At 37.4% G+C, this 26,994-nt stretch overlaps 1 protein-coding gene across 8 annotated transcripts in view; it reads right to left on the bottom strand.

The window, feature by feature from the left end:
- RGS7 (regulator of G protein signaling 7) overlaps window positions 1–26,994 on the bottom strand; it is a 263,160-nt gene that overhangs the window by 43,567 nt on the left and 192,599 nt on the right. For 7 of the 8 annotated variants that reach the window (XM_059835876.1, XM_059835868.1, XM_059835869.1 and 4 more), the window contains 8 exons: window positions 22,278–22,342; window positions 20,216–20,292; window positions 19,992–20,073; window positions 4,720–4,794; window positions 3,522–3,620; window positions 2,720–2,781; window positions 1,082–1,192; window positions 468–593 (listed from right to left, as the gene is read on the bottom strand). In XM_059835876.1, the coding sequence (XP_059691859.1) occupies window positions 468–593; window positions 1,082–1,192; window positions 2,720–2,781; window positions 3,522–3,620; window positions 4,720–4,794; window positions 19,992–20,073; window positions 20,216–20,292; window positions 22,278–22,342 (697 nt within the window). The remainder of the gene's footprint in view (window positions 1–467; window positions 594–1,081; window positions 1,193–2,719; window positions 2,782–3,521; window positions 3,621–4,719; window positions 4,795–19,991; window positions 20,074–20,215; window positions 20,293–22,277; window positions 22,343–26,994) is intronic. The other variant, XM_059835874.1, reaches the window with a different exon arrangement.

Here is a 26,994-nt window from a genome sequence, read left to right as displayed (position 1 = left end):
TTGGTGGAGATTTTCAAAAGACCAATGATCCCCAGAAACCTGACCAGCAGTGGAAGTCTCTGAATTTTACTTTTTAATCCCTTATTTATTTTTTAACAAATTTTCTTTTTTAATTTTACTGTTCTTATAATATTGGACTTAATAAAAAATACTGAACAGGCTTTGAATGGGTCAATGTTTTAAACCTGTTTAATAAAATGAGGTGAGAGAAAAGCTCTTATATGGGTAGTTTGACCAAAAGTTGGACATGAATGGGAAAATATGCTTCATGTGAGTCTCTGCTAACTATATCAATCTTTCCCTCAGCCTGAGTATGGGAGCAGGCAGCAATCTGCATAAATGGATTCTGAAAGGTAAAACACAGGAAAATTTTTGAAGGGGTCAAAAAATGAAAAGAAAGGTATCAGACAAAAAAAACCCCAAAACCAATGTATCTTACAAGCTATTAAAAAAGTCCCTCTCATTACCTTAAATTTTCTGAACTGAATTCTGACTCCAGGAATTTGAGAAACTGCTCTCTTCCCACAGGGTCTTTCAAAGCTTCATCCATGCCAAACCCCCATCGTTTCACCCTCTGCTGTCCTGGCTCTTTGCTACAGAAGAAAAAACAATAGAACTTACAATCAGCAATACTTCAGTATTCTAATACTCCATGTTCATAATTTAGACTAAGTCCTAAAGTTCAACCACAGAATTCTCACCTTCCAGATTGCTCATATCTGTGCAATGTTCACAGAGATGAGCAACCAGGCTGTTAGTACTTATGCAGGATGAAGGTAATACACATGCATTTACACAGAAGAATAAGGACTTCCAGCTAGGAAATGTTACCAGATTTTTAAAGTTGTCTTTTTTCCCCAACACTGGAACACTGGAAACTGGTTACTGTAACTTTTTACACAGATGTATTAACCCATAGCTCTTCCCATCTTACGAAACTGTAAAGCTGGAAAGACCAAAAGGATACTGCATTGCCCTTCTGCTTCAGTATTTTCCTGCAATACCTCTGTCTGAAATCTTCACGTTTCAAGAAAAGCCTGTTATACCCCCTTACTCCGAAAGAAGAAATAAAATTATATACCTTGCCTCCAGTTCCCAAAAAGTGGTGTCATCTGATATCCAAGGGTTTGAGGGATCAGGGGGTACAAGAAAAGGATCATATTCCAAATACTGCTCTGTATAAGCTAATAGACTAGAAAAACAAAAGCATCAAACATTGTCATGTCAGGAGGAGAGGAAACCTGATCAGGTTACCCCAGCTAACAAGTTACCTTGCATGAGCTGAACCATGGTAACCAGTGTGCACACACTCAGAAGTCAGCTACAAGCTCAGGCTAAAATAGGTTTGCTCAAGTGTTTTAAAAGTGGACCCCCGAAGAAGGAGCGGTGGCTCAGGTCTTATCAAGAGCTGAAATAAAATAAACTACAAACTTCTCTAATACTTCCACATAGCTTCTTTTAGGGCTCCTTTAGGCACTAATAAATTAAATCAAGCAATCTCTTCCATGCACATTTGCTTTCATAAAGGCACATGTTTTATAGCCCTATGTTTTTAATTATCATTCCTTTAAAGTCTGTTCTAAAACACTGCGTGCTATTCAGGTCATATTTATTGGCCCTACAGCTGCTGGGACTCCTTTTTTCCTCTTTTAAATACAGTTAATATTTTTATTATTTCCTAATCAAATGGCACTACTCCCAAGTTTATTGCTTTCCAAAAAAGCCCAATTTTTTTTCCAAATTTTTCAGTGTTCACGACTTGGTCTGACTCAGTTGAACACACTAAAAACTTTAGTTGTATTCTGGTAAATTACATCTTCCAGGCCCTTACTTCTGCTTTCCATGTTTCCTTTTGCCTCATAATTATTGAAAAAATATTGACAAGTGAGGACAAATATTCTTTCTTTTTATTCCTATTTATACTATATTTAGTCTGTATTCCATTTTTACTGTTCAGCAAATACAAATTCTTAACCTGTTCTCTTTATAAATATGTATTTATATGTGTTTCTATGTGGCTGCATACATACACATGTGTAAGTAGACACACATGCACAAACGTATCTGAGAGCATGAAGAACCATTTGCATTTGGCTTAATTTCCTTTACTTTTGCAGCTCAATTTTCTGCAATTTTCACTATCTCTGTATTTGATGTGTAAGCTAGGGCATTCCTTTTCTCTACTTCTTCTCTACCTAAGCTGTAGTTAGTCTTTCCGAGGGGCTTTTTGTTTTATTTGCTTTCTAGCCCCTTCCTGACAAATTTTGGTCTTATTTGGAGAAAGATCCTACTCGTGTTACATCCTCTCACCCGAAGTAAGCTCAGACTCACTTTGTTCAAGCATCATTCTCCTCGCCCAGCCAGCCCTGCCAATCAGTTCCCTTGCTTTGTCAGTGATTGCCCTTTTGAAATATCAAAACAGTAGCCCCAGACCTATTTCCATTTAGCCTCCCTGCCATTGCAAGGTGAAACTTCTGACCACTTGGTCAGAGGCTCTTTCAGTGACTCTTGGGTTTATCAGAAATGTATCGTGGAACATCCGGGCCATCGTTTATCAATAAAAGAACTTCATACCTCCCACTTCAAGGAAACTCTCAGCAGTTATTTCTATGACACCTGAGCTCCCTTGTCTCTCTTTCTTTGAAGCTATTTCATACTGACATTTTCCCAATAGTTAACAGTTTAATTGAAAAACAAGAAGATGTGACAATATACTTACCTCTCTGCAACTTTTGACATTTTTAATCTATGTCTGTCTAATTGCATTTGCCAGTGCTTAATCTGCAAGAAAGGAAGGCAAAAAGTGTTATGAGTAATTCATTGATTGACTCTATTTCCATAACTTTTTTATTAGGGCTGTAATTTAACCTTAATTTATCTTAGGGCACAGAAGAGAAATATATCTGAGTTAAAACAACATTTCACCAGTGGAGTTCTAAAATAAATGGAATTTTCCGTCAAAGAGAAAAGATCATACGGAGACAAAAAAAGGACCCAATATAACATTTTCCCTAAAGGTTCATCAACAGAAATCCAATTAGCCTTCTTTTTTCAGATTTTTGACGAGAACTACTAATTCTTCAGACTTTTACCTTCTCCCAATTCTAACAACTCAGGAAAGATTAGTGAAGCATTAACAGTAGATAAATGTGTGAACCCATACGTTCATACAGAGAGTGGTAAGTATACCCCCAAACCTCGAATCAGTATTGAAAGGAAGAGCAAGCTGTCTACTGCTAAAGGGGCTAATGGGTTTAGCTATGCAAAGAACCCACTAACTGGCCTGCTGCTAACTGCCTTTAACTGTTTAATGCAAGATACAAAAAATGTCAGGTTTTGTCTCATTATTTTTAATAGAAGTTACATACCTAAACCCATATATCCTGAAAGAAGGAAAAGTTTTACCAAACGTTTACTAGATCTGTTCTGAACATACTTCCCAGTTACGATAATTTTTGGTTTAATACCTACTTTCCTAGAAAGTTCATTTAAAAGTACATGTTTGTAGTTATTTTTCAAACCTCTTGGTGCAGTTCATCTTCTGTGGGTGGCTTAGTCTCTGGTACTGGTGTGTGGGTAGGGCTGTGACTTCGAATGTCGTTTTGTAAGCCATAGACAGACTACGCAAAAAATATGGAACAACGATAGCTGCTTTCAGACAATGCTTTCTACACATACCCATAGTAACTGTGATGTTTTAGAACATCAAGAAGTGTGCTCAAGAAGTTAGCCAAGATCATATATTTCTAAAGAAGCTGCAAATAAGCCATGCACTCAGATAAAACTGCGCTTCTATACCATGGTGTAAAATAAAGAGTCCCAAACCCCCACAATTTCATAATGCCATAGAACACAGGATCTACTTTTATTATGTCTCTCTATTAATAGCATACTAAACATGGGGGATGACACTGAAAGGCAGCTATTACTGTAAGTGGAGATGACCGGTAGGAAAAGAAGAAACACTATCCTGAAAGACAGACTATCACAATGGATTATTTGGATGACTCCCAGATTTGCAATTGCTGGTTGGTAAATTACGCTAATCTGCACCTTTCACTACCATAAATAAACTAAGCTAAAACTTTCTCTAAATTCACTTTCCTTTTTAAAACATATTTTTCCATGTGTTGACAGGAAAATATACCTCAAAGGACTACTTTAAGGTTGTAGTCAATCTTCATTATTATGATACAAAGGATTTGAAAGAAAGTATTGTTCCAATCCATCTATACATCCCTAGAGAATTTACACTGTTCATGTCTGGATACTAATTTAGATGACACTAATTTCCTCCACAATTTCTGATCATCCGTTTGGGGCATAACTGTAAACTAGAGACACTCTTTTCATTAAGACCAGCACAAGAAGAACTGCTGTTATAGTTTACATTGCATTTTTAATTTATTTTTGCTTAATTACTGACAGAAACATTTTAACATGCTGTAGTCAATCTACTACACAACATGAATAAAGCACGCAAAAATGAATTTTATTTTCATATTCTCTGTGTATTTGTCCAAAGCCTTTCTTATGTGATTGCATTTACTTAGTATTAGCAAACTTGTTAATACTAATTCACTTAAGAGCTTATGAAATAATAACATATGTTCAAGTATTTGTTCTTTGCAGCTCTAAGCAAAATTTTTTAAGAAACTATGGAATTTCATGCTATAAATTACCTGCACCACCTGCTTTTGGTATAATAACTGTACTTACCTTTCTTGTTTTATGTGGATTTCTCATTCTTGAAGATTTTTTTATATCCACTTCAGTAGTGTTTACACATCCAGGCTATTAAAAGAAAAAGAAAGGAAAGCATAAGGATAAAATCTGCAAAGGAACTCCATACTATTTTCATGGAGATACTCCTCCTCAGTTTGTAAGACTAAGAAAATAAATAACTAGAGGCATATGTAACTTGATGTCCTTCTGCAATAGTCCCTAAAACCTAAATAACATAGAGTCTAAGGAAGCATCTAAAGCACCATTTTGTCTGGCTTATTGTAAGAGAGATTCTTTTGCTATTCAGCCTTGTTTGCTGGACCCTACGATGGTTTTTAGGACAAGTTTTACTGTATATCTTTGTGCTGAAAGTACTGAATGCAATGTAGAGAGGAGCAGAAAATATCCAAATGCATATTATAAGACACACTTGCAGCACAGACAGGTACTAATTCAAATTAAATTGCTATTGGCAGTATTTGGGAATGTTGGAGTGAGACACTGAAGATCACATGCTTAGAGCTCATGACATCACGAATTTGAAATAAAACAAATTATCACGATAACAGAGACAAATCACATGTTTCTGCTTTGGTTTTGCCAAGGAAGCCATACAATGTGCATTCTAGCTATCCCTCTAAGAAGCATGGTTGACCTAATGAGACAAAATAAATAGAATTGTGCCATTGCCACCTCAGCTGTGAACCCCAGGCTCCCTTCAGGAGCATCTGATTTTGTGCCACTTATTTAAAGATTTTTTTTTTTTTTAAAGATTAAAAAAATGTGCCAAAATGGGATTTGTTTCTTCAGAAAAGAAAAAAAAAAAAAGAGGCTTCAGCAGCCTAACCAGAAGACTGACAGTCTAAACAGAATGACGCTCGACACATCTGATGTGGCCTTCAAAGATTCATTCTCACAACTCTGTAGCTTCCCAAAGGACAAAAGTCCTCTAGTTTCTCCTAATTCATCTTCCTTTGACACCTCCCTCTAAGCACGAACTCTCTGCAGAAATCTGTTCTTTACCTATTGCTGGAAACAAATAATAATAAGTGTTGTGCTCTTATGTGAGTTTTACCTATTGATTGTAGAAGGATTACATTTGCCACTAAGAGGGGGAGGTACAAAATCTGTTTTCTAGCAGGAGCAGATTTTTGGTGAAAGTAGGTTGTTCTTTTAAATGGGAGTAGCTAGATGGGGAATTTACTTGCCAGACAACCAAGCTGGACTTACTATCACACTAATGATAGAAGCTTTGTCTTTTTATCATAATGTAAAATGCTTGCTGTGGCTGTAAATCTTCACAGACAAAAATTTTAAACATTTCTTATATAGGCAGATCCAAGAAACAAATACATTTCATTAAACAGGCCAACAATACTTTGCCACTGGGAACTATTTTAAATAACAGACTGATTTTTTTCTCCAGTATAATTTTTAAATTAATAAACAAGGTTTTATTTTAAAGTAATACATTCATGTGTGTTTGATCATATTACATTTGCAGTATAAACAGTTCCTCATCACTAAGAATAAAAATAGGCACTTAGATAATATTCTCAAGACTGCATCTGACATGCCTCTTGAACTAGATTTGGGAAGGTATGCTTTGTGCTTGTGAACAAAAATGATAGTTTTTTAACTCAGAATAACTTGTAACTCTCGAAGACAATGACAGGTTGAAAAATAGAAAATTCTGCATGATGGTCAATTTAAAGGCAGAAAGCAATTTCACAGGGCAGTATACTGAGATATAAAGTTAAAAAGAAAATGCATCTATTTTAGGATTATGGCAGCAGCTGGCAGTGAAGAAGACATGGGCTTTTAACTGTATCTACAGTCCTTGAATACAGCCATTTGAATAGCAGGCTCACTTACATAAGGCACAAACTGTTGTTTGTTTAGTTTTCAGTTATGGTTTGTTAAAAGCACGTCCTCAAAATGGAGAGGGAAAAAAAAAAAGAAGGGGAAAAAAAAAGGGCATAAACCTCATCTGAAGCCTCTTATTTTGAAAGATTTCAAGTCCACCAGCAGTAAATTGGTATGAACAGATCTAGCACCTTGCCCAGGTAACTTAGACGCCAGAGCTGTGCAGATTGATGCGAGGGACACAACAAGAAATTCTGGGAGATTTTTAGGAATGAAACAAGGGCGAAGCTTTTGCTGGTTGGAAAGAGACCCAACCCCATACTGGTCTTCTACGGCATCTAGCGTATTCTTACTGACACCTCGCTGTTTGAAACCTCTCACGCTGAACTAAAGCTGCTGTGGCATACCTCAGCAGGGCCACCCAGGAGAGGCTGTGAGGGCAGAAATGGGACCAAGGTGTGACTGAAGGGAAGCCGATGGGAGAGCAGCAGCAGGCAGGTATAAGCCGGGAAGCGTCAGGAAGCTTCCGTGCAAGAGGGAAGGCAGCTAAAGGGTGTATCACTGCTCTGACCACCTGGGGTAACAATAAGAGTTTAAGACCTATCACTACCACTATACTACACCGTTCTCATAATTTGATTTAAACTTTATCTCTGGAAGTACCTAATGTAATGGGGGCCACAATTCACGTTTTCTTCTCAACGGAAGAATATTTATTAAAATGGTACTTAATATGAGATGGGATTTATTGGTTTTCTGGTGCTGCCACACTTCATCTGTTAATTTTTAGGAATAAATATCAAACATTTTTTCAACTAAAACAAACACTAAAGATTGCATTATTTGAACATTTTGCTAAAATAACTCAGAGTCTTTGTGGGAAAACCTTTGCTGGACAACATTTCATTTTATTCATATGCCCCCATTAACATAATAAGTATGTGTTTGGATACAATTACATCCAGCTGTGTTTTCTTTTTGTGTTGCTTTTTTAACTGGACTACCATAGTTCAAATAGTGAGATGCCTGTCAGAGTGCTCTGCTGCAAGATTCCCATTTAGTGTGTACTATATAATTTGCATACTAATACTGTAAATAGTTTTCAAACAGATTTCCTGGAAGACTTGAAACCTCTTCTATATGTATAAATAGAATGCTTATTTCTTTCAGGACTAATATTCTGTATGAAAACAGTTCTCCCTCCACACACACACAGGGAAGTCTTGTGACCTTGTTGAAATTATCATACAGCAAGATCATAACCAGGGTAGAATTTGTCTCTCATCTGTTTTTAAATAGCTGGCTGAAAAACTGTCATATATTCAAAGGAAACTTAGTTTCTTTTCATCAATCTGTTAGCATGCCCTTATCTCAAAGTACAAATGCCATTGTATTAATTTCCAGCAAAGGACATGTCAGTCCAGTCATCATAAATTCACTGATGAGATAAATGGATGCAGATAAATAATATAAAAAACCACATATAGAAGATTTTTTAATCCCTACTTCAATTATTGCATAATCACATTAGTATGAATTCCAAGCAGCACAACTTTCTACTGATGCTGTCTAGGAGGCTGCATAATAGGATTCTGCCAAGAAACACAGTGGAAGGAGAAGCCTCCTCTGCAAGGAGAAGAGATCCAATAACTCCAGGTCCAAGAACTTACATGCTTGGATCTGGCTACAGCCAACATTTGAAAACAACAACCACCTGAGAGTATGTTTAGTTAAAAAAAATCCACTTGATATTCACAATCTTTCCCTGATAACTGTGCCAACAGTGTATTAATTAATTAAGCCCTCATAATAATTCTAACAGTGAATTAATTTTTGACACCTGTAGCAACTCCTTGGAAGAATTCGTTGTTTACATCAAATGGGATGCTTTAGCCATGGTAGCCATTTCCATCCAAATAGTGCCGAATACCTAATATTTATAGTCTGTTTGCTGTACAGAGTTGCATACTCCAAGGGCCCTTTTTATTGCCTGGCCATATAGCCAAAATCAATTGCTATCAACACCTTTTTGTGTAAAAATCTCTTTGCTATGATGTACTTGTAATTCTAATAAGCATGAACTCCTCAACAGAAAGTAAATTAAAGTTTATAATTATGTCAGTTTAAGTTTTTTTTTAAAGAATATGGAAATTTAACTGTGAACCTACTTAAGCCAGAATAACCAGAAGTTTCCTTGTATCTGAAACAAATACACCCATATATGTGGGAGGGAATAAGCTCATGCATTGCAATAGGCTGGGAACTGTCTGTCCGTATTGCTGCTCTGTAGAAAATGATCTGAGGGAGAAGCTGAACATGAGTCAGCAGCATGTCCTTGCAGCAATGCAGACAAACCACATACCCAGCCGCATTAGCAATAGCATAGGCAGCAGGCAAAGGAAGTGGTTATTTCTTTCTACTCGGCATCACGAGGCTACATCTGGAATACCAACACTAGTTTTGGGGCCCACAAACAACACAAGAAATATATTCAAAATGGAAAAGTCCAGTGGAGGAACAGACTTTTTTCTGCTTGAAAAAGGGGAGAGCTAACTGTTGTCTTCTGCTGCCTACGGCGGGCTTGGAGAGCTAGACCTGTTCCAGAGGTGCACCATGAAAGGACAGGAGGCAGTAGTCAGAAACTGCAGTAAAGGAAATTCCAGTTAACTATAAAGAAATATTCTTCATAATAAAAGGAAGAAGTTGCTTAAGAGAGGCTGTGGAATCTCCATCCTTAGAGATTTTCAAAGCTTATTTAACCAAGGACCTGGACAATCTTATTCGACTTAGAAGTTAGCACTGCTTTGAGCAGGAGCTTGGACTAGAGGACCTCCAGAGGTCCCTCTCAGCCTACATTTCTGTGGTACAGCCTGTGATCTTCACAAACTGCAGGGACTGAATTTCAAATAATCCACCTTCCAGAACACTCCAACCAAGTATTCACGGCAGTGTGAAATTCATCACCCTGCCTTCCCCTCCCCACAACAGCAGAACGGAAAGACAAGACCAGTGTTTGCTTCCTGGCTGCTGCTTCTGGTCTCTGGCAGCCTGTGGTGTGTACTCAACCCATACAAACAAACCTAGTGATAATTTAAGGAAATGTAATTACACAGCCTCTTTCGCTAAAAACGCATAGGTGCTATTTAAAATAATTACCTCATTTCAATATGCATACCCATAAATTCAGGGTGCATTAAAGCAGTAAATATTTAGGCAGATTGATTCACATCCCTTACACAATTTCATTGCATTTCAGTGTCAATACACTATGAAATAGATCTTTTTATTTGTTTTGCAAGCATGGGCTAACTTGGTAAGTTTAATTCCAAAATACTAAATTTCATGATCTCCAGGCTTTCAAAGTTTAAACACTATAAATTTAAATCATGGACATGGATACAAACATGACAGATCTTGGCTTCCACTTGGAAAAGATAAAGTCAGACACACAAACATAAAGACAGGGCAGAGATTGAAAGCTGTCTTTTACATCATTTGTAATAGCAGATTATCACAAATATAGTAAGCTTAAAATTCGAAATTTCCTGAGTGTGGAATGTTAGCATTGCCTTCTGCAACAATCTATTCTGCTGTTTCTGTCATTGTTGCTATTTCTGCCATTTTTCTCAGAAAGGAGTCTTCTAACCCTCAGCAGTCACTATTCCTATCACTCACTTCTAAAGTAGGAAAAGGAAGCTAATTAGACAGTGAATGATAAGCAGAATACCAGAGTTCCTTTTTATTTGTAGGTTTTATATTCCAGCTTACTTGTGTAGCTATCTGAACTGTGTGTAGTTAAAAATCAAGGGGAGATTAAGGGCATGAATGGCTACAAAAAAAGAAATGAGGCAAAGAAAAAAACTCCGGTGGTACTCGGCTGAAAAAAAACAAAGGAGTTATTAGCTGGAGGAATACCCAGTTTGACTCTGGTTATGTGGGAAAGTTTATTTTCTCTCATATGAAGTCTAGCATCAAAGGAGACATTAAAATCCTATATTGAGTAAGTTGTCAGTAATGGCTAAAACTGAGGCTCTCACAGAGAAAAACACAGGCTTATACTCTCCTGCAATGCACCAATTTTTCTTTTCCCAGAGATGGAAGTTATTGGAGTGTGCAGAATCTGCTATGGCTTATAAGGAAAGGTTGAGGTTTAGGTATAGATTATTTATATATTTTGAGGTTTTACCTCATTTTACACGCTTCAGGGTCAATGAGTAAAAAGGCTTTGCAGTAGAAGAGCTGCAGTCTTAATGACATTGCTGGTGCAATAGAAAGTCTCAGAGAAACATTTCAAATGTGCTGAGTACAAGTGGTCAGCTCTTTTAACAAGATTTGGAAAAACAGCTGTTACCTTAAGGTCCAGTCAAAGGAGGGCTGCACATTTACACTGCTTTACAAATTTCAGAAAACTGTTTTCCTGGTGGTTATCTGATAGGACCTGAAAGCTGTTTAAAATGTAGCTCACTTTATAACTATTAAATCAGTCAACCTCAACTAAGTGATGAAAAAATAAACCCAGTAGCCGTAGTCGCCAGAACCTGCAAATATGTAGGCATGTGTATTGATACTGCTGCTAGGATCTCACTGCCCTCTGTTACACCACCCAAGGCAGTAAAGACAAACCAGTGATTACAAGGACTGGGCTACAGGAACTACTTCCTCTTGATTGGAAAAAAAGATTGTTACTTACAACTGAAGCACTTAATCATGGGTTTAATTTACAATCAGCTAGGTGTACCTAATCTGAAACATTCTTATGAACTTTATTAGCCTCTCCAAAAGTCTATGGCTTAATTACAATTTCCGTTCGGTTCAGCAGTTCTTTGAAAACAACTCTGAGAAATTAAGTGTGTAAGCATTGGGACTTCTCTTGACAACATCTCTAGACACAAGATCCCCAGTAAATTAGCAGATATCTGAAGAAAGAGGAAAAATATTATGATGAGTTTCATTACTGGGATACAAGTGATGGACTTTTTTTTTTTTTTAAATTTTGCAGATTATGCTCTATCACAAATGTAGCATAGCCCAATAATTACAAACTCTAAACTAAGCTGCGTGGGTATCCCAGCTGTAGGATCTAGCTACTTAATGAATATAGTCTTTGTTCCACAGCTGAAATTGATGACACCAGATAGTTTTTTCTTCCTGTATATGTAATGGCACTGTAAGTTTTACAAAAGTATCAAGAGACTATCATGTTACAGAAGGGACTAGCACCAACTTTTCTTCTCTGTGCTTGGATTTCCAAGAGTATGTATGTGTCTCATACACACTTTTTTTTTTCAATAGTATCATATTCCCTGCTTCTGCACAATTACTTTTAGCGCAATTCTCTCTCTGGAAATATGTCTTTTTGATTCAGGTGTGTGATTGACACACGAGCAGTGTGACTGGACTTTTGATACTTGCCGTTACATTACAGTGCTTTTATGGATGTCCCACTTGCATTATAGTTCTAATAAGAAGCAAACACAAAAAGAGAAATATTTGGATTACAGTCCATTATGGCAATTCGTACATAAATTGTAATAAGTATCTAAGTTTGATGATGACTTTATGTACAGCTTCTATCAAGTTTTCACCTCCCTAGAACTCCAGATAAAACTTCTCTAAAATTAGATCACAATTTTTCTAGTTTTTCCTATGGACTCTCTCTTCACTTAGAAATTAGCTCATCTGAGAAGTACAGCTATACCTTCCAATTAACACCTGTAAATCATATTTAATGATTAGGAAGCAAATCCCAAGATTATTCTCAGCATAAATTCTGTAGCAGCATGTTTCAGATTTCATTCCCAGATGCCTCATAAATTTGGCAGATAATCAGGAAAAAATTATTAAAACTTGCTTGTTCTACTAAAGCATTAGATATTTCCCCCCATTTCTTCAGTCTCTTCATTATGTATCTTGAAAGAGATGTGTTATGCTACTAAATACTATCTTTACGGAACACAAGAAAAGGCAAATAATGACAATGTATGGGTTCAGTGTGACACTGAAATAAGCCAATACAACTTGGAACTGGACTTGCATAGAATAGCCTCAAATTTGATTATATTCCTTAATATGAATCCATTTTTAAAACATTTGATACATCTGACAATATGCTGCAAATATCCCTGAAAATAGTGATCTACAGTCAAGTAATATTATGGAAACAAAGTAGTCATACACAGCTTAACTACTAAAGCCTGTCTGTATCAGCTGATAATGATGTACAACCTATTGGCTTTTAATTAAGTAAATATAGCTTTTCATTCATTCATTGAACTGGTATTTCAGGCCACAGAATTTCAATGTCATCTTATTGAACTGCTTCCTTCAAAGGAAAGGATTGTCTTAATTCATAAGAATTAATAAAAGCTTTGTTAGGATTAAGCATTCTCTTCTGTTGAAGGTTTTGGTAGAAAATCAGGCAGGCAGCATAGAATGAATTCAAATGTTCAATAAATGTCCTCATTAGCTAATTTTATTTTGACTCATTAAAGAATAGAGATAAATAATATAAAGTTCTGGACTTATTTATTAAAGTGAAATGAATGAGCAATAAACCAGGTTCTGTCATCCACTAGAAATATACTGATGCAGAAATAACAAATTCTTGATAAACTGCAGAGAAAGGCATAAGCATTTAAGCATAAAGTTAAACCCACTATATACAGCCCCATGTGAAGGACAGAAAACTTGCCATTTGGACCAATCAGTAAAATCAATCCATGCTTTATTCAAGGATTTATTTGAAGATCAGTGACTACTATCAAAATAGCAGTAGTTCCACTGTTGTTCTACAGTGGACTTAAACAAACATGGCAAGGAGTGCAATTAATGGATAAAAGTTTAAGTATGAGTTGTTTCTCTTGTTTGGACAAGACAAATGAGGTTCAAAGACCATCAGACAGAGGAGAGACATTTGATCAATTAGTTTGATCAAGCTTTAATTACGTTTGCAGCATGGGAAAACTCAGATGGTTTTCAAACTAACAGATGGGAAGTCTCACTTAGCACAAAACTTAGGATCACGTAAAGTTTCAAAAATTTTCAGCATCTTTCCAAAAAAAGGAACCTATGCTGTACCAGTTTCCTGTGTATACCTATTTGTCTTCTCAATCTAGAATTCAGATCTTTTCCCTGAGTAGTATCAGACACACAAGGAATTCCAGTGGCTGTGCAAACCAAGGACCTGCTTGGAACAGGAGAAAAAGAGATACAGAGAGATCTTCAAGAAATATAATACTAATAAATTAAACCATAAAATTAATCCATAGGAGATAGAGCGTCTTGAATCCTGACAGGGATTCTCACATACTTGCTTGTTTAAGGACAGATCTAGTGCAAAGCTGGGCTTTCACCTTAAGAGAATAGGATTTTATCATATTGTTTTAAGAAAAATTCTTTTAGTGGTCTGTGTGTCAGAGAAACACAAAATACGCAAAATGCATATGAAAAGGATGTTGAAATTTATTTTTTGAGATGTCATGTGAAACTAAACTAGAAATTGTACTAAAGAATACACTACTGCATGGACGTTATATGCCTAATTCTTTTTGAAAGTTAATTTAATTTCTAATTACTCTTAATTTAGTATTAATTTTCATTAAGGTTGTATTAATGTGATTTTTGTGTATGTGAAGATTCCAGTATTTGCAACACTGTTGCATAAGGAAACCTGTTAAATTTGTCTAGTTTGTTGCCTCTATGCTAAATACTCACAGTCATTACTGCTTTCTCCATTTTTTTCACCCCAAAACTGCTGTTTTATGGATTCCATACAGAAGAATTTAGGTTATTCACTTGAAAAGAAGTGACAACAGGAAAGTCTGACCACATGTCTCCGAAAATGTTGATGGCAAATATAGGTGACATCTAGAAATTTATTATCTGCCTTTTGACTTATGAGAAGATCCTTATGAGAAGTAGCAAATTTAATTCACACAGAAACAAAAATCAATGTACAAACATTGCACTTATTAAAAAAATTCCTTATCCTTACTACTTCAGCTTATTTTCCTAGTTGCTACCAGAACTGGGTCTTACTAAAAACCGTAACATCGTCTTATTTTTCTGTGTCTTTCCACCATCTCATCCATTAGCTATTTCACAATTTCTGACCTCTTCATAATCCTCAGTTTTAACTTGAGCACTTTCAGTTTGCTGCACTGTTGCAAGAAAACTGGCTTCTTTTTCCCCATCTGTCCCACCCTTACTCAAGTATCAGTCTAAATAACAATGCTAAATAATGTGAGTACAAATTCGTCCATAAAGGTCTTAGTTAGCAGGCTAGCTATAAGGTTTATAAATATCTGCCTCAAACAGATGAGAGAATGGTTTGTAAACATTATAACAGTTTTCTGAAAATAAAATATTGTACAAGGCTTTGTTTCATTACCAGAAGTGCAATTATCTGAGACTGCCAATTGCTGCTTTGGCTGCATTCCCTGTCTGCTGGAGAGGTAACTCCCTTGTAAGCATATACAGTGAAACAGGTACAAAAGAAGACGTGAAAATTTTGTGCGGATACATCACTAGAGAAGTTGGATGGCATGATTCAGATTCGTTTCCTGGAGATGTTTAAAAACTTTTTGAAAATATTACCATAAAGCAGACAGAAGCGTTCTCTGGCTAAACAAGAAACTGGCCCAGAAAAGCCTAAGATTTGTGGGACGCGAAGTGGGAAATGAAGGATTGCACCACCTTAGCCAAGTTAAATTAAATCTTTTGCTGAGTCTTTGAGGCTGATCTTGAAAGACAGGATGGAAAAGTCATTAAAAACATAAACGAGGAGAGGAGAGGAGAGGAAAGGACAAGGAAAAGGAAAAGGAAAAGGACAAGGAAAAGGAAAAGGAAAAGGAAAAGGAAAAGGAAAAGGAAAAGGAAAAGGAAACCTGGAACAAGTAACCACAAGTATCTGCTGCATGACCCTAGACGCCCGGTAATGTTACCTACTGGCTCAGATGCTGAGGGTCATGTTCAGACCTCATAAAATACAATTTTAAAATATAAACAGATAAAATGAGATTAATGGAGATAGAATCTCATTAAAAAAAACCTATATAGAGAAGCAAGAGGTGTGGGACATGCGACAAGGTTTAAAAAAATCTAGAGATTACTTTTTTCCTAGTTTGCTACTAGGAAACAATGACATGAAACCCCCAAATCCAGAAATCATACATATTTCTGTATTTTACATTATCATTGAATTATCTTAAACCCACACTTGCCCTTAACATTGCTGCTGTCTTTACCAGACATACCCACTCTGGATAAATTGTCTTACTGTATTAAATCACACAAATATTAGTTTTGGTTTTGGAGAAAATAAAAAGTTCTTTTCAACTTATTATAATTAAGGAGTATACAGATGACTTTCAGGAGAAAAGGATACTTCCCTCATTACCTTCTGAATTAATATGAATCTCATACCCAGCAGGCCTTTATTATGCATTTCATTTAAATTATATTAATGTGTAACTCAGGAAGAAAAGTGAATTGTTTGTTCAGCAAGACATCAGCTGTCCTTGCTCACTACCTAAAAGAGTTAATCTTACAGCAAGCCGCAGCTACTCTGTTCTGACTGTATTTGATGCGAGTTGGAGAATGTTTCAGGGGATTTACTGTTTTAGAACCTTCTTGTCCCTTTTTAACCAATGTAAGATGACGGGTTTTAAACAGAGATAATTCAGGAAAGCTATGAGTTCTTTTATAAAGACTTTAATCAGGAGCATGACATTTCTTTTCGAACAAGAGCAGCTTCTTAATTTCTTTTGCCTGGAAGGAACTGACTTCCCTGATTTAGTTTGACTTGTTACTGCTTTTTGACTAGTGCCCTGATCCTCCTAACCAATTTTCGCTCAGTTCCATAGTCTGTTATTGATAGAAGTTTCAAAATTATGAAAATTATACACTTTTTAGGCAGGTGGAAAGAAAAGGAAGTCTTTTAAGATATGTTTACTCTGCCATCAAAAAGGGAAATGCATCACAATGTCAATAATATTAATCTCAGACCTATGTTAGGTACTGGCTATACCTTAAAATAATGGCATGGACTTTAACCTGAGTCTGCTGCTCAGGATCTCAGAGGAGTTTATACAGCTCTCGCTGACACACATTTCTATGGTTTTACAGCGATTGGTATCTGAACTAGTAAGATTAAAAGTTTCTCAGGAATGTCTTTGCAGGCTGTAGTACCTACAGTTGAAGCTCAGTCATGCTCTTAGCTGCAAGCTAAGATCTTTCTACATAAAGCAGCAACTGGAATTTACAGAAATGACAGAGATTACACTCCACATTACACTAAAATACACAGCAAAATAAAAAATTACATACATAGTGAAACTGCAATTAAATAAATATTGGAATGGAAATTGACCAGTGAGATATCAAAGCTGTTCTCTTAAATGCCTCTCAAAAGAAAATTGAATAACAGGTGACTATTTGAAAAAAGTCCCCTCCAAATCCACTTTCTGTGGTTCATCTCCAAGCATCATCTCAGTCTGAAAACCTAGGAAAAAGTTGAGGGCATTAGCCAGCCAGCTGATCAAAAGTAACAGACATAATGACTTTCAAGCATTTGTCTGTCTCCCATACTATGGCATAAATCTTCTAGGGTGTCTGTAACCACCTGCAGGATCGACTTAGACTTGGGACCTATGAAATAAAGGTGCTTTTTGAGGCAAAAGCTCTTTACACATCAAACCTCGGTTCATTTCCTTTATTTTAAATTTATCAGTCACAGTGACATTTCTGACACCCAAATCATGCTCTTTTTCTGCAGCTACACTCTCCTAGTTTCACTGACATATAGCTGTTCTTTTTTCATGTCTCCCATTGCTGTAGTGCACTGCTGCACTGTCCTTTTGGACTGATGGCTCACTTCCCTCTTCTACCCTTTTCATCACCTTAAAGTATCTCTTTTTTGAAATAAAATGCAGATTTAATATTCATAGATTATATTCTATATGTAAAGGTTCTGTACCAGCACTGTGGCCAGGTAGGTAAGAAGTAAAGCAACTATGGATAAGGACACCTGCAAAAAACCCCTGGAAAATATTTATTTACTCACCTAAACAAAAAAAGCAACCAGTGAAATATTTAGTCCTCAAAATTCATTTTCCATAAAAAAAAATTAAATTGGGGTGGATTTTGAACAATATTGTCACTGCCCCTAGCCTCTGAATTTTTATCAAAAGATGAAAACCTGTACATAGAAATTATCATTAACCCCAGATTCTGATCCAAATGTTAGCTAATTTTTCCAAATTAGGTCTCCAGAGTTGCAGCAACATTTCTGTGAGTTTTTGATGGGTTTTTGGTGGGCTTGAAAAGCCATTAGAAATTGTAATTAGCTGTAGCATCACCTTCCTCTTTTCAGTCTGTTCCTCTTTTATTTTTTATTCTTTTTAATAGAAGCTTCTGGCTTTTACTGTGACAATATATTCAAAACAACGTTTTCAAAATGAGTATTTCATTAACTAGTGAGAGGAGCTGGTCAGCCAAAGTATCAACCTCTCCGTTCTTCTATTTATATCTCCTAAAGTCAGGAGCCTACATTGCTGACTGTAAGCCAGTCCTTTGCCTCTGATATTTCCTAGGTATGTCTACAGCCAGATTAAAAACATCTGCTGGACCAGGCCGATTTATCCACAGTTCAGCCAAAGCTCTTAATCAGATTCAATTTCCTCTTGTCCTGGTCCCTTTAATTCTGTCCTTATTGTCTGCCTGTATCTTAATTTGAAACTTCAACAATTCATCTTCTCTTCCAAACCTGGAAATAGCATTTCATTCCCAGATTCAAAACCCTTAGATCCATTTCTGCAGCTAATATAAAAGCTGTCTGCACCTTCAAAGTTCTCAGGTCCATAGAAACTTTCCGTGCGTACTTCATTATTATTATTATAATTACATTATACTATATATATAAAAAATACTATACATATATTATATTATACTATTCTAGTCCCATCAACATCAGATGGAAGATTGTTTTCTGTCCTCCTTCCTTATTTTATGCCAGTGACTAAACAATTATGTCCTAGCCTTCTTGTATCTAATGCCTGTGGTTTGAATCACAGAATCACAGAATCATTAAGGTTGGAAAAGACCTGTAAGATCATCAAGTCCAACCATCAACCCAACGCCACCATGCCCACTAAACCATGTCCCACAATGCCTCGTCCACACGTCCCTTGAACACCTCCAGTGATGGTGACTCCACCACCTCCCTGGGCAGCCTGTTCCAATGCTTCACCACTCTCTCAGTAAAGAACTTTTTCCTAATATCCAGCCTGAACCTCCCCTGGTGCAACCTGAGACCATTTCCTCTTGTTCTGTCGCTAGTCACTTGGGAGAAGAGACCAACACCCACCTCTCTGCCACCTCCTTTCAGGTAACTGTTGAGAGCGATAAGGTCTCCCCTCAGCCTCCTCTTCTCCAGACTGAACAACCCCAGTTCCCTCTACCTGACGTTCTAAAGCCTACCTAAAAATTCATTTCTGCTACTGCTCTTTCAATTCCACAGTCACAAATGCAAGCTGACCCTGTCCAATTTTATTTTTATTTGAAAAACTTTCTCAGGGTATTCACCTTTTCTACAGGTATCATCAATCTAACTTTACTTCCCCAAAACAATTAGTTTTAGTTAAGTATCTTTTCCCAGTGTCACTATCTATATGGAAGATATAGTCCATATTCAGTTTCATTGGTAATGATACCAAACTCTGTACACAGAAAATGAAAGCTTAATTCCAGGTAAGGGAAACAGATATAATTCTGTAGTAATGCAAAAAAGTGTGATTATTGAGTTCTCACAGTTTAATTGGAAGTCTTGACATTCTTTCTCAAAGTTTTAGCTCTTAAAGATAGTTAATTATGTAAGACCCTTCTTTTTTAATTTTGTTTCAGATGGAGTTTGACAAGCAACTCGGACAAATCTTGTTTAGACAGTGGATGACTCCCACAGCAAAAAGCCAACAATATCTAACCTTTATGTACATTAAAAATAGCTTGGAAATATGACCAGAGTGAAGTTGAAAGGCTTAGTGAGCAAAAAAGCAGATTAAAAAAAAAGATTTTTTTAAAAGTATTTTTAGCTATGCTGATAATTTTGGTGTGTGTGACTCATACCTTGGGAAACATTTGAGATGTCAAAGACAGGTATCTTCTGATTCAAGAAATCAGACACAACAAATCTGTTCACTGAAAACCCCAAACCGAGCATACACACATCTGCAGTCTTCAATAGTGGAATGATATAAACTGTGGATCCTGCAAAAAAGGGAGGCGGGCCCCAACCCCCGGCCCTACAGTCCTTTTACTTGTTCCCAGGCTACCCCAATGCTCCACAGAGGCTGACATTTATTAGTGGCCCTGCTCACAGGCAGAGCGGCCCCATCGGCACTCACCACCGGCCGGTGCACGTCCCAGAATGCTCGCTCCTGGCTGTCAAGAATCTTCCTCTCTATCTTGTCTCTCTTCTTGTCCACTCTGTCAATGTTATAGGATATTTAAAAGAAATCGTGCTAATGACAGTAATTTTAAACATAAGACGTGTCCAATCACTTTTCCCTCCCCTTCTCCATTCAAAAAGCATGCAAAACCAAAACTCCTCATCTTCAAAGGAACTTACTTTGCTTGTGCTTCAGCTTGCATAAAAATAAACTCCCATTTCCGAGCAAATGCTCGCTGTAGCCTGGCCAAACTCTCCTGAAAACACATCACAATTTTAGTGGGTTAGGTTGTAAGTTATTTACTATTTAACAGCTTTTAGCTTATGTTTCCCTCCTGCCCTCGCGCCCCCCAAGGTGTAATACCAGTCATGATATCTGTGCCAGTGTAAATGTACCTTACTTACCTGATAAAAAGTCTTGACACCAGATGGGATGGAATACTAGATCTATCTACTTTTGAATGCCCTGACTATTTTAGTTTTGAAACTCTGATGACACAGGTGGACGCAACCTTCAGCAGAACATGGGATTTCTGAAGCAGTTTTATATACTGGGTGCTGGCTGAGTAATTTTGTAATAACACAAAGAAACATTCTTGCTTTGAAAGTACCTAATACTGAAAGATAACAGCAGCACTTTACATACTGGATGATCCGCATGATAATTCCCTTCAGTCAACTATACAAATGGTTTGCATTTAACAATGTCGGCAGCCTATCAATTTATTTAAAATACAGTAATAAGAAACTATCAATATTTTGGTAGCATGGGAATCTTCCAAGACCTCCACAGCTATCCTTATTTTTAAAAAATGCAGACTATAGTTCTTCACTACTGTACAGGAAATGTATATATCCTACAGCCTAGTAATAATAATAACAACAACAGGAAGATTTGTAAAATCTTAGCAAAATTCTTTCCTCCACAGAATCACAGAATGATAGGGGTTGGAAGGGACCTCTGGAGATCATCTAGTCCAACCCCCCCGCCAGAGCAGGTTCACCTAGAGCAGATTGCACAGGAATGTGTCCAGGCGAGTTTTGAATATCTCCAGAGATGCTGAAACAGCTTCACCCTCTGTAACAGAGCTTTTCCAATCTCCCTCCAGCTTAAATGGCAGCAGTATGCAGACTCTTAACACGGTTCCTATCTTCCTCCAAAAAGACCCCAGTTACCTTCGTGCACTGCTTTTACTGAGACTAAATGAAAAATTGTCTGTAAACTTCCTAACAAAAAGTGTTGCTTTAACTGTATTTCTATTCATTGCAAATGTATCTCTATGACATACTTACTGAAAATAAACACTGCAGAGAGTGAAGAGGAGACTTTCTAGAGATCTTGTCAATACTAGCAAAGGCTCTCGTGGACCGCGTACTGGAGGTGAATTTTCTAAGGCATGTAAGTATAAAATTATGCATTCCCCACAGTGCAGTACACTGAAAAGCAAGCTTGTGCCAGAAGAAGCAATAAAGTGTGTCAGCATGGTGCTGCGGCTGGAGTATTTGGCATGTTGAGAAGCCTGGCTGACTATCCTGCTATCATGTCACAGTAGCACAGCTGGACAGCTTTCAGCGCAGAGCCACGGCTGTTCACGAATTTTATGTTGACATTTTCATGAAAAATTCAGGAACTTTTGGGGGGTTAGGGATGGAATTCGAGACATCTCTCTCCTTAGCGAGTGCCATCCTCATCAGCTAATCAAACGCCCTCTTTTTCCGGCTCTTCCAGGCCCTAATTATCTTACCTTGCCTGGGGCACAGCACAGCATTCGGGGAGTGGAAGTGCCTCTAGTCTGACCCTTTTTGCCTCTCATGTAACTGATGGGACAAGGGCTCAAGCGCCAGCATCACTTTAAAGAATGAGATTTATATTTCTACAGCTACCAAGTGCTTTTGAAAATGTTGCCAGAGATCCTTCATTCAAACCTTACATGGTGTAGAGTACAATTGCTTTCAAACACTCGTGGTGTATCTGGGATTTGTGAAGTTATTTCTGATCCTGGCATGATGATCTGAGCAGAGTAAGATTAGAGATGGACCAAAATCTCAACTTTTGCCCAGCTAGCCTTTACTACAGTCTCTCAAACAGCATTTATGACTACTGAGCACTGTCAGACCCACATGCTGGCAGAAGTGGATAACTAATAAATTTTCACACATAATGCCTATAGTTCTCATATTTAACATTATTTAACATGCTCACTAGGCCCAGCAGAGAGAGTACTTTTCCCCAGGTACTTACAGCTTCATAGTCTGCTAGCTCTAGCCTTGCTTTGTTTTGCATTGTCCGCTTGCAGAGGTAAACAGCTGGAACAGAATAAAATAACACAGAATTTGCTACTATCTCACAAACACAGCAGACCAGAAATCTAGAGGCTTCATCTCTATTTTACTGCTAGCTTTTTTTGTTTTGATTTCTCCCTCTATTCTAAAAAGCTTTAAATACGGATCAATGCTACCAGTATTCTAACTAAAATGATGGGTCAGATACAGAGATTCATTAAATAATTATAAAATCTGCTTTATGTAACAGACATCTTATACAAAATGCATGAGGTACTTGGGGTGAGGTTATTTAATGGCCAGGGAACTAGCACATTAAAGAAGAAATGTCAAAAACTGTGTGTGTATAATCATAATATGTAAGAGTTTTATCAGGAGCTGCTGCTATATTAGTCAAATAGGTTTTTAAGAACACGTATACATGGTTTTATTTATTTTTACTTTACATTTAGAAATCACAAAATTTGAGCCTAAGAAGATTTCAGCTAAAAATTAATTCCAGATAAAATTCAAGTCTCATACAGATTAGTTTGCTATAACCAATATTTAAAACAGAAAATAATGTGAGACCAAAAAAAATGAAAAAAGCGTATCATGTATTAGATATAATGAGAAAAAACATTCTTTCATTTATTGTCTAGATCCAAAATCCTTCAGCAGAGCTGTTCTGCCTCATTCAGGCAGAGCAGAATCTTAACTAATAAAATGGAATACTGACAGCTAAATACTGAAAGGACGCAGGGATGAAAATGAAAGTTAAGACTACATAAACAGCACAGTGGTTTGCATCACATTGCTTGATCCTGAATTCTTTATGCACTCCATTACCCTTGAATGAAGTACATTTCCAATAGACTTTATTTAGCAACAAATACTTCACATCAACTCTGAATACTGCACAGCTTCCCCCACCAGTAAGACAATGAGAGAAGCACAATTCCTTATTGTACAATATTTACCCACTTCATTACTTCAGATCACCTTCTCATGTGTGAGATGGAGGAATCTTTTGATCAGTGTAGGTAAGAAAACCTTAACTTATCTGTGGTCTCTAGGATCAGCAAAAAGAGCCCATATTTACTGGCTGTGGTTAGGAAAGTTCCTGCTTCGTGACTGCCAGCTTGTCCACTACAGGAACAAAGAGGAATAACTTCACACAGGAACCTAACTCTTGCAATCACTAGGAAGAAGGAAGTGCTAATCTTATATATAGCTTTGATTTTTAAGTTAGTCAAACCAATTATATTTTACAACTCCACAGAAACATTTATTTCTGACAAGTCACCTGCAAATGCATGCAAACCCACTCCAGCGGATGCTATTTCAGTGGAACTGATGACAAGCACTTCTAACAACTCCAGCTGCAGTTACAGGTGTTGCTTGATGTAAAATGGAGTTATATTTTAATGCAGTTTTTGTCTTTCCCCCCCCTCATTTTGTGTGTGCTATCTGGTCTATTTTCTTTCATACTTTTTCACTTTCCACTCCCATAAGAAGCCATAGTTTCTTTCTCTGTTCCCTGCACTCCCATGTCCCTTCTGGTTCCAAAGCAATTTCTGTGCCTAGAAAATCTACATCCATGTCACACACCAAGTATACCAGACAAACAGTTTCTATAGCTTCAGTTTCCATGCATTTTAATATTAGTATACACTTACACTACCGCATTGGCATGCATGCTGAAATGTCACAAAAAGATGAGGGGATGAGTTCTGGACCCTTAGTACTTAGCTTGCATCCACAAGCTAGATGCAGAGATTGTGAAAGAATACTGAGGAGAGAGATGGTCTTTGTCATTTAGCCCCTTTTACAGTGAAGCATTTTCCTCTCTTTTCCTTCAAAATCGGTTATTTTGTTGAACAAGAAAAAAAAGCCTTAAACCCCTTAAAAATATTAGCAATAAAATACACACTGAATAGAAATGTGTAGACAGTTCTGAGAATTCCAGGGGTCAAATTTTGTCTAGTCCAAGCAGTCTAATACCATTTGAACAGAAACAAAACAAGCTCCCTGTTCTCTGCACTTCATTAAGCCCTTGTAAAACACATTCTCACCATCCCTGTATAGGCACCTTTAGCACTTTATAGGCACTTTAGCTTAGCACTTCCTTGAGTCCCATTGTGGGTATATTTTGGGATCAGCATCTCCTGCTAACTCCAACAAAAATCATTGCTGCAGAGGTGGCTGGCTGTCCATCTTTCTGTCAGGATAGGTTTTAACAGGAAAGTATCTTCAGATCACAGAGTTCTCAACACTGGCAAAACCACCACCAGGTCACCAGGAGCAGGAGAGAGGAATTAGCTTGCTACACTATTAATCTAATACTGTGTCTAAGAAAACTCTTGTCTTCACTGTGTGACTGTACTGCAGTATCTTCCCTGCAGGGTTCTTTTAATGACCTTTTTTGCTCCAACTCCATAGCAAATAGTCCATATAAGAATGTTTTTCATTACGAGCATATCTTAGCCAAGACTCAAAAAATCATGTTCATCTCTCAGACCTTTTTTCTCTGGAATATCCAGGTCCCCTCCCTTTCAGGAGCCTAAAGGTTATAATACCTGCGGCTTGGATTCTTTATGTCAGAAATGTTTCTATGTGCCAGTGTGGATAAGGCAGAATATGCCCAAGAAAGATTTCGTTATTTGCGAAATACGACATCTACTAGTGTAGAAGAATATAGTCCTGAAGGACATTCCTACTCTTTGACTCAATTTACTGCCATTGCTATGTGCTAACAATTACAACTTTATTATAGCAGTACATGTTTGAGGATCTGTTTAAAAGTTACTTGTAGTCACACAAGAAGCTGGCAGCAGCTCAGGAACTTGAGTTCACCATTTCACACTCGTTAATTCTTTGGCTTGCCTCTAACAAAAATCACTAGCAAGCCTAAAAGCAAGAATAATGTGAAAATCACTGTCATTTTCAGCCAGAACATTTGAAGACACAGAGAAGTGAGGTTTTGTTCTTGCGACTTTTAGAGCAATGAGTTCTGAAATACGGATACTCCTGTCTTTCGCCGGTACCACTCCTTTTCTGCACCAAAACACGTGTGAAGTAACTGCATGTGTCCAGTACACCAAGGAGCTGTAACTGCCCTGAGCAGCGCATCCAGGGTCTTCACAGAGGCCCCATGCATCCAGGTGCTGTGCTTAAGCCCATCTGCTTTCCCTGGCTCCGGCTTGAGCTACATTTTAGATAGACCTCTAACCAGCCCTATAACTTACCAGTGCTGCCCTGGCTTCATGGCTTGACCTTGGACCTTCCTGGTCACTTGAGACTTTGTTGGTGAGGACATTGCTCCTGCCTGCGCTGTTGCCACCCTCAGTTCTTGCTTACCTTCCTTTGCAGAACTGCCCACTCTTGCTGCTCCCTGACAAGGGTGCCGAAAAATGCTTAACATATGGATGAATGATATGCAAGGAACAGGGTCTGATTAATAACCTCAATTTGCTAAATATGGACTGCCACATACACTCTTATTTTTAGAGCCAGTGTATTCTGATGGATTTTTGCAATCAACATAATTGCCTCCACTAAAGTGAATTATATATTAGATGCTATAGCTTGTGCTTTTAAGTGACTGATTATCATGAGAAAACAGATTTGCCAATAATTTTAAAGGCAATATTAACATGCAACATTTCATAATGAAAGATGGTCAGTGATGTTTATAAATGGACATTTGAACCACAAACCAGTACTAGAACACACTTTGGTACCTGTGCAATAAATACAGGCTACTCACTCTTGAAAATTCTGTTCAGGCGTTCACAAAATGTGAGCAACATGAGAGTTTAATGTGAGATTGCAAAGTGTTCTAGCAAGAGTTGCATGAAGAGGGTGTCTGGGTTTTCCCTCTTGCAAGTTTTTAAACTGTTACACCCAAAATAACCCATTTTCATGGTTAGCTACCTTTGTTTCCTATTCTTGACTGTTCACTTGTACTTGAGAGCTCCTAAGAAACCTCTGTAGATTTTTTTCTTTAAGTAAGATCGTAGTGATAATGACAGGTTTCATCCTAGAATCAAGAAACTGGACTGAGTACACATTATATTACACACACTTACTGAAAAAAAACAGAGCTTTCACCCAAAAGTTAAAGTGGGGAATTTAAGCTTGTTGCTAAACAGGGGCTAAATCTTCCCTCTCACCACAGCAGAGAAAAAGCCTCAGCTAATTTCAGTGGATGTACAACTGAGCCTCTGAAGACCACCTACACATCCACCACCATGTACACAAACTTGAACTCCTTACATACTTGTCCCAGTGCCAGTGGTGTTGCAGCTTGATTCCGCCCCAGATGGTGGGGTGTAACTTTCAGTGAGCATTCATTATCTCCTCTGAGGCCAGGTTTAATTTATACTCTCTTGAGTCAAAATTCTGGTTTCAGGGTCAGTGTGTACCTGCCTAGTCAGTATTTAAAGAGCAAAGAAAATCGAAAGTTCTGCAAGGTCTAAGGGTTTCAAAGTGCCCTGTGGGCAGACAGAAGGTCTCCCTCTGTATGCGAGTGCCTGCATCAGATGGAGAATTACAGGACGATCGGCACAGAACATGACTGCAGGATGGAGAAAATGAAATCAACTGTCTTATTTAAACATCAGGATTTCTAGGGCTATTTATACTATCTTTAGGTCACTTCTCTTTTACTCAATAAAAAAAATAATTTTTGCTCT

The sequence above is a fragment of the Gavia stellata genome, chromosome 2, assembly GCF_030936135.1.
Source record: "Gavia stellata isolate bGavSte3 chromosome 2, bGavSte3.hap2, whole genome shotgun sequence".
NCBI lineage: Eukaryota > Metazoa > Chordata > Aves > Gaviiformes > Gaviidae > Gavia > Gavia stellata.
This window is presented reverse-complemented; position numbering and strand designations above follow the sequence as displayed.